General features: G+C 42.0%; 1 protein-coding gene across 1 annotated transcript; it reads right to left on the bottom strand.

The window, feature by feature from the left end:
- Positions 1–4,903: 4,903 nt before the first annotated feature.
- Positions 4,904–6,323, bottom strand: LOC106325117 (BOI-related E3 ubiquitin-protein ligase 1-like; the record flags this gene model as incomplete). The annotated part of the gene is given in 4 exon segments (XM_013763144.1): positions 4,904–5,410; positions 5,511–5,782; positions 5,859–5,926; positions 6,009–6,323. Coding segments are annotated over 4 exon segments (897 nt in total), but the record flags the coding sequence as incomplete, so codon positions are not given.
- Positions 6,324–9,133: the final 2,810 nt, after the last annotated feature.

Genomic DNA, 9,133 nt, shown 5'->3' with positions numbered 1-9,133 from the left:
AAAAAAAAAAAAAAAAAAAAAAAAGATATCCGACATATTTCTCACACGAAATAAGATGTCTGCAAAGGCATCATGCGAACGCACGTATGTCACTTTCGCCCCAACAGAATGGCTACGCATTGCATGATCTCCGCTCTTATCCTCTAAACGAATTTCATGCGTGTGGAAGGTGCGAAGTGACGTCATAGGTTTCGACAACCTCACCATCTCAACCCTTGGAAATTGTGGTCTTCGGAATCACGTCCCGAGCTGGCCATTGAGTGTTGAGAAGATGTAAATTTTCGACCTCTCTTGAAACATGGGAGCATGGAGATCACTTTATCTTGGCGAAAGTCTTCACGCCCACAACGATGATAGCATACCCTCGGTACGAGATCAAAGACGGCCGATCGCCCCCATCCAGACTTGACACAGAGTCCGCAAAACATAAAAACGATGACGAAGAGATCAAACAAAAGCCTTATCAAGGCGTCATAAAACATAATCAAGAAAAAAGACTACGACGGAGTTTCAACTACAAAATAGGGACATGAGAGAAAGATAGGGTGCAAAAGTCCACAGCATAGGGGAAGCAAAGTTCAAAAACCAAAACAAACAAGTCTCAACAAAGAAATATATATAGTAGTACAACAACAGATAATCCAACCGATCCCTGAAGACTAATCCTCAGCAATTGGACTCGAAGCTGCAGCACCCGTCACCCCTGCAACCTCCATTCCCTTCGAATCTGCAATCGGAGGCTCCCGCCTCTCGATCAAGGTCTCTTGAGTCGAAACCCCCAAAGCAGAGCCCAAAGGCCTACCCGCATGAACCCCGGATGTAGTGTGCTTCTATCGGTCACCAGAGCTCGAGCTCGATGCAGTCACGGGATGCTCGCTACCTAGGGCCGGAGAACGAAGAGCAGATGCAGTAGCCGGACCAAAAGTTCCCATCTTCGAGCCGAATTGGTTCACACCTTGGAGGGCATCAAGACCGGGGAACCTAGGGAGAACAAAGTCCTGCTCCGTAATACCCACAACGGTCACCGCCTCCATCTCTTTTATGAACATTGCCACGTTAGCGGCCAAGGCATCCTTCAACTTCTTCGGAATAAGCACACCGAGTTCTTCCAACGTACACATCGACTCCAACGTTCCGAAAGCCTGCCCGTGAAGAAGAAGCTTCACTTCACGCCTATCCCGATCAGCAATATACTGCCTGAACTTTTCAAAGAAGTCCGTCGCCGCGGCCCCGATGCAGCTCGTCGCAGACGTAAGCTCGCGACGGTGGGTCTGCCTCATACGGTCGATCGCTCTCTTCGTTCTCCCAGCTTCGTCAGCTTTCTCTGCCTCCAGCTGAGCAACCTTGCTTCGAGCGTTCTCCAGTTCCTCTTCAAGGCTCGCGGCCGTTTCAATAGCCTGCTTGCGTTCGCGAAAATAGCGGCTACACTCAGCAACCATTCCCTTCGCCTTGTCGAGAGCATCTTTCTTGAGTTTGGCAATCTCCGCATCCTTGGTCTCAATAATTGTCTCGGCCTCGATGAAATACGAAGCCATCTTCCGCAAGGTCATCTCGTAATCCAATATAAGTTGGTTTTTGCGGACAACAGCCTATAACAAAAAAGAAGACGACCGGTGAGATAATAAAAAGAAAAAGGGGAAAAAGACGATCGACATAGATTGAGAAGGAATGACATATAGAAACTTTTCCAACTTAAGTTTGAGAAGGACGTTCGACATAGGTTGAAAAGAATTTACCTCGATATCCGCCCGGGCAGATTCTCTAAACCCGTCTGGAAACGCAAACTCAGAGATCTCCGGCATCATGCACATACCGCCCCGAATCCGACGAACCAGCTCAGCACAGGAATCAGGATCGCTAGCAAATGGAGCGTCTTTGTTGTAATGAAAAGACAGGTGTTCAGACGAAGCCAGCAGAGGCTTCTTGAAAGGAGGATTAGATCCACCCCAAGGCTGGAGGTCTCGCTCAACCAACGATGACGTCTCCTTAAGAGCAAGAGGCAGGTCATCTTCACTCCTGCACGGTTTCTTCCCACTAGACTAAGGAAAATCTCGATCGATCACCCTTCCCCTCTTCGTCCCAAAAGGAACAGTCTTCCCAGCTAAATCCGCGGAACCACCCGCCGGCACCCCGTCAGGAACTCCGTCGGTCTTAGCGGCTCCATCACCGCTTGGCAGCCGATCGACCTCATTCTTGGGATCTGCTCCAGCTTTCTCGGTAGATCCGGCCGTCTTCTTCTTTTTTTTCTTTTTCTTCGACGGATGGGCATCAACCACAGGGTCAATCGAACCCTCCACTACGGCCTCATTAGCCGCAAGGTTCGATTCCCTACCTTTCAGATCCAACGCCTCGCCACCATGCTCCTCCGACTCGGTCGCAGCTGCGAAATTCTCACCACCTAGCTGAGCCCAAAGAATGTCGCTATAGCTTGGATACGCTCTCGAAGTCTGTCCCATGAGAGGCAGCTTCATTCTTCTCCCTTTAGTTTCTCCGCAAGGAAGGTTCGACGCCCAGTCAACTGCAAGAGAGGAAGACGATACAAGCCGGAGTTACGAGCGATCGAACACGAAGAATAAGAACATAAGTAACAGTTATCATCCAAAAAGCAAGAAAAGGAAAACTCACCTTTGGCGATTCGTTTCCGTTGGCGACGAATCCTCTTACGATCGAAACTCCCCCACTCCTGCTGACTGAGTGTAACAACCTTCGGTACGTCCCTCCCGAAAGTATCCAAAGGCCCAATGGTAGTAGGATGTCCAACGGCAAAGTCATAAACAAAGGAGTAAGAGTCAATGAAAGAAAGAAATCGCTCGACATAAGCTATCTACCAATGCAATGGCTCCACAAAACTTGAAAATCATCGCCCAGCGTTTCCTCAAAAGCGAACTCGTCCGCCTTGACATAAAAGTAAAAGCGGTGCCCATCTTTCATTGTGCGTGAAGGATGACCCGTCAAAATTTGGAGACCATAGCGCATCTGCACCGTGTAGAGACCGTTCGGCTTTGGTTGAATCTGTGTCAGCTCTTCAAAAATGTGATCTGACATCGAGACGTCGATCTCCGCCGCCATCACCGCTAACGCCACAGCAATTCTGACTATCCCAGTCATTAGCTGGGTAAGCGCAATACCACGGCGCGAGCAGTATGAAGTGATCAAACGAGGGATTGGGAACCATAACCTCGAATCCTCCTCAAAGAAGGACTCATAAACACAATGGTAGCCGATCGGAGCGGACCACGGACGTTGCTCAGCCCTAGGAATTATGAAAGTCACTCCGCAAGCTTTGCACCCCTTCAGCAACAATGACACTGTTCCAACCGAAGACTGTGTCGGCAAAACATCTTCCCAATCTTGCCCTGAAACCACCGACGGACGAGAATTCTCCGGTGGAAGATCTAAAAGCTGTTCGATTGATCCGTCGCTACCTAGACGGAACGGGATCAATCGGCACCAAACCACTTCGGCGGATTTAAGATCGACGGACCCATCTCTCGCGTCAACCGCGATGGCCTTTCCTCTATTGTTCTCCACGCGAACACTAAGCAAATCAGAATCGCTACCGACAACCTCATCATTTTTTCCAAGGTTATCTGGGATATTGACGGCACCATCGAGCCTACCGACAATCAAATCAGCAACGTCACCGGAAATATCTCGCCGAGCCCTAGCCGCAACACCCAACAATTTGGGACCGGGAGACTGGTCGATCGAAGGACTCAAACTCGACGCCACGCCTTTCTCTTTCTCAGATTCCGATAACCTGGGCCGAAATCCCGCCATCGTACAAATTGCAGCAACGACAAACAATCGAAAGAACAGCGGGGAACCAGATCGATTGCGAGCCGGCGTTCGAATCGGACGCGATCGATTGCGAGCCGGCGTTCGAATCAGATCAGTAACGGAGAAAGGAACAAAAAAAAAAGGAGAGGGGAACGGTGGAGAAAAAATCGCCAGAGGAATGCCAAAAAGAGGAGAGAAGAGAGAAAAAGAGGATATGTTGGAGAGGGATTCAGCATCTCTCTACAAGGCCCATCGAATAATAAGGATTCGGCCCATCACAGTCGACCGTACGACGAAGGTCAACTTAGCGGTCGACTCAATCGGCTGAAACGATCGTTCGATCGGCTGAACCTCGTACCTGATCAAACGATCGGCTTAGTAGCAACGCGACATGCTTTTTCCGGCCCAAAGGCCCGTCAAGTTACGGGCCCGGACCTTTGCCTCTAGGGCGAACGAGTTTTAGGGCGAATGGAGGAAAAACACACGAGGGCTATAAAAGGACAAGAAAAGGGAAAGAGAAGGGATCCGAAAAGAGAGACTAAGACATTGGCGGCAAGATCTAGGGTTTACGACCGATCGCTCTCCTTAATGTTTCCGTCGAAGTCTTTCAACAAAGCTCCGATCTTTTCCTTTCTTCCTTAATCTCTTTGTAACTTCGTTCGTTTGTCTCATATTGTGAATAAAACGTCTTTGTAAGACCCACAAAACCGAGTTTATTTCATTATCATTCGTTCTACCAAACTCGTATTCAACACACAACCACTCTATTTCCCCTGCAGCTGTGTTTCAAGGAATTGATCGGGAAGTCCAGAACACAATTCTAAGCAGAAGACACAGGAGGCATTACAAACTCTTCGATAATATTTCGCAAATAATGTGTGTAATCTCAAGTTTCTTTTGTTGCTCTGCTCTGTTTTTCTTTTTTTGTTTGCCTTAGTAGAGTATTTTCTAGGTTTTCACTTATGTAACCTTTTTATCATTGCTATGATATTTGCATTTTAGCAACAAAAAAAATAATAGCGTATATGATGAATTTAATTATACATAGATTTTGTTTTACTTTATGAAATGCTAACGAAAGGCCTGGTAGGCCCATTATATAACCCCATCAGGAAAAGAAAACCTCCACGCTTGAATTCTTCGAGCTAAAGCAAACCGGACAAACTCGAACAGAACCGTCGCATCCTTTACAGAGTATCAAATGGCGACACGGCAAAGCCAGCACTGTCGCCGATCTCCGTCGGCAAATCCTACAACTCGGGCCGATCAATTCGAACCGGTCAGGATCAAGGTAAGCCGATTCGGCGTCTTCAGCTTCATCCACACAGTCATCGCTTTCCGATTTTGGTTCCGTCGGCGTGACACCCCCGCCGTTGGCGAACGCTTGCTGCAGTCGAACTTGTAACGAAGTCGCTTCGGCTTCTCTCGCTGCCGCTCTCACCTGCCAAGCACGTGACTCCGTCTCCATCTGCGCTGCACGTGCTTCAAGCTCCGCATAACGACGCGTGGCTTTCACGATCTCCGCCTCTTTCTCTCTTAATCTCCGCCTAACTGATTCTTCCGTCGTTCTCAGAAGTTCACGATAGTGCCTCTCATTGTTTTCCGCTAACATTCGCCTCAGCTCCGCTCCCTTTACAATTTTTAATTCAAATTCAGATTCGTAACACGTCGTAAAAAAAAAATATCCTAACAAATTAAAACTTCAAATATTATCAATAAAAGTAGTTCACCTGGGTCTGTAGTAATATATCTAATTCATCCGTTTGACGTTTGATTTCTCCGGCGATATCTCTGGTTATCATCGGGAAAGTTGTTAACCGATGTTCTCGATTCTGGCATTGCACTTGAGACAAACGAAGACCGGTGGAGACTACATTAGCAGTTTGACCACGGCGGCCGATAAACTGCGGCGGAGTAGACGGCGTAGGATTCATCAGAGACGCCGTGATATCTAAATCAATCACCGAGGATACTTCTCTGGCTCGCTTTCTTGAACCAACCCCTGTTTTTTGTCCGACCAAAAGTTAAACCGATTATTTTCTTAATATAACCAATTGATTTGGAAACAGAAGTCAAACCGGCGGTGATGGAAGGAAACTGAGATTTCTGTAGCTCCGGCGAAAAAGCGTTCCCTTCTTGTCCGTTTCTGAGAAATCGAAACATCAAACATATGAATACATACACACATATATAGAGAGAGGGAGAGCCAGAGGGTAGAGAGACAGCACCTGTTAAGGAAGAGCAGAGTGGAAAGATGGTCGTGAGTTTGAACCGCCATGAACAAGTAAAGATTAAAAAAGAAGAAGAGAGAAGCTTTAATATGTATAAATCACACAAAGGATATGTTTGTGTCTACGGTTGTATCGGGCATGGTGATGAAAGTTGAGAAGATTCGGACTTTGTATTGTTAAAGAGATATTTACAAAAATGAATTGGAGAAATAAATGGTGAAGAGGAGGAATGTAATGGGATGGAAGTTTTTAAGGGGAGTCTTTAAAGTCTCTGTATATGCACATAGTCAGCATGATTCTCATTTATTATGAACCAAATATTGAATACTTGAATCGCATCTACGTTTACTTTTCTTTTCAAAAGAAACGGATAATTCGTTCTTTTAGGTCGGTTATATTACTCCTATAGATTCGTCAATATTAGCAGTTTTAAAACAAAAGTTTCTACTGATAATAAGGTAACTAGTTGCACGTAGTTTAAATTTTTGTTTTATGTATGTTAAATGTATATATATATATATACTAGATTCTAACCCGCGCGATTGCGCAAGATTGTTTATATTTATATATAATTTATATTTTTAAATTAAAATTTTATGATTTGATGATATTTTATAAATTTTGGTTCACGCTCAGATTGTATATGACTATTGGTTTGGTTTCGATTTGGTTGCGAGTTTTGGTTTTCAATTCAAGAAATATAGTAATAACTCGGTTATTTTTGAATTTGGGTTTGTTTTGGAATTTGCTATTTTGATTTGGTATCATTTTGGAATTTTTTATACAATTTTCGTGTCACTCTTTTATCAGAAAATAGTTATATGTGGTATGTATTAATTAATAATATATATGTTTTAAAATATTCTTACATATTTATTTAGTATTTTAAATTGTTTTATTATAAAAACATTAGTTTTCATATAATTCAATAATATTTTGAATCAGTTTTATAGACTTTTGAAGATAAACTCACGTATTATAGCTGTAAATTTTGTTGATCCATATTCAATGAGCATAAGAAAAAACACGAAATGCTAGAGAAATAAAAGTTGTGCTGCTACGGCTATTAAGAGCATCTTTATCCCTCTAAAAAATGGGTTGCTTATGGCTTGGGGTCCCACCAAAAACACAAGCAACATCCTTTCCATAGGCAAAATAAGCACTCTTTTTCTTTGTTGCTTGTACTGTTGGCGGGCCCCACCAACATGTGGCGATCCACGATTGGTGCACTTTTTAATTTTTTTTTTTTATTCAAACAGAAAAAAAAAAAAAAAAAAATTTAAGCAACCTCTTTCATAGTTGCTGGGATAATGATGCTCTAAGTCCCTGTTTTAAAGCTCAGATTTAAGCCTATGATATATTTATATTTAGAGATATAGCACAAATTCAAATCAAGCCGATGACAGCAAAACTCTTAACACGAGATCTATTTAACTATCACCACCACATATATAATCAGATCACTTCGACCCTTGCTGGGAACTATCTTCTTCCAGCGGTTTACACATCAGCTGTAGAGTAGTTTAATAGCGAAAGAAGAAGTGGAATTATAATTTTGTGTCGCTCCAGCGAAGCTTGCATGAAGCTTGAAGGAAGAACAATTTTTATCCTAAACTCACGTTCCCCGTCTCGAGCACGGAGTTTCAAATACTTGCAAGAGCCAAAAAATTAGCAATTTATAGTTACTTTAATCTTTTGATTTACAGAGGGCTCTTGCACCTCACCTATACATATGTTACAAACAACTGATTTACAGTTATTTTAAACATTTGAGGCTGCTGATTTGTTGCATGTAAGACTTCCTGTGGATCATTTTTGTTGGAAGGACTTCCCATATGAAACAATCTGCGAGAAGCTTTCAAGCAGTAGGCCGTTGTATCTTGAACTGCCCATGTTTTTGCGAGCTTGCTGAAACAGAGCGGCTTATCAATCCTTGAGGAGCTCCTGTCTAGCTTTGGGCAACAACCTACTCCAAAACTGTATATAAGAGGTAAAAAAAAATTGATTTTCAATTTCGAGATTAGAAAATCATGTTCATTGTCACCGAGCTAGCTCAGCATGCATTCAGAATATTTGATTTCATCAAGATGGTTTGACGGGCCTATCTTGAATTAGAATCAAATATCATTACAAATATACATATTTTGGGTCTTTTCCGAGTCCACAACATATAACAATAAAATCCAAGATCAAAACTTTCTAGATAAAATCAAGAAAAATATATTCTAGCAAATCAACGACAACCATAATAAGTACTTAAACACTCATTTGGAAAAAGCTCAAAGGCAGTGATCCAATCAGAGGTGAATGTCAATGTTGTACATTTGGAAAATCTACTAATAAGAAATTGGAGAACTACCAACCTAGTGTAAATGGTTGTAGTTGAATTCATCAAAGTCACTGGACCAAAAACCCAGAACAGTAATGTTCATTCCAGTGTGCTAAAGTGGGCATCTTCTTACACCCATCTGTCTTCTTCAACCAAATATAATTTTTTTTAAAAAAATCGTTTTACATTAATCCTAAGCAATATTTGGTATTGTAGATATAATAGAAAGTGGGTTAGACGGATCACAAATGTCAAAGTATGTAAACGGTTTAGTCTTAGAATTATTAATCAGTTTTTATTAAAAAAATACATTGAATTATCAATCAGTTTGATTTATTTATAATGTTTCAGATATTATTAAATCTCTTGTTAGACCATTTAAAATTTAATTTACAACTTTTGTATAGTAGATAAAAAAAATAGGACTCTAAATTAATAGATTAGATACGACCCGTGAATTTAATTATATATATATATATATATATTTCTCTTTTCCAGCATATATATATATATATATATATATATATATATTTTTATCTATTAATTTAGAGTCTTATTTGAAATTACCATGACATGTTTTAAATTTGGACCTATTGAATATGTCGTGATTAAATATAAAAACATGTCTCACATACAAATTTATATGGTAACCAATATACTTACATGTGTATCTCATCGTCATCTCCCAGCGAAGAACCCTATTTCCAAGCCAGCTTGATTCGATTCCACTAAATTTCTGATTTGAAGAAACCTAATCCGGAAAAGATATCGATAATTGGTGTTATCCCAATTT

Source organism: Brassica oleracea, chromosome C2 (genome assembly GCF_000695525.1).
Source record: "Brassica oleracea var. oleracea cultivar TO1000 chromosome C2, BOL, whole genome shotgun sequence".
Lineage (NCBI taxonomy): Eukaryota > Viridiplantae > Streptophyta > Magnoliopsida > Brassicales > Brassicaceae > Brassica > Brassica oleracea.
Note: the sequence above shows the minus strand (reverse complement) of the source record. Positions and strands in the feature narration are given on the sequence as shown.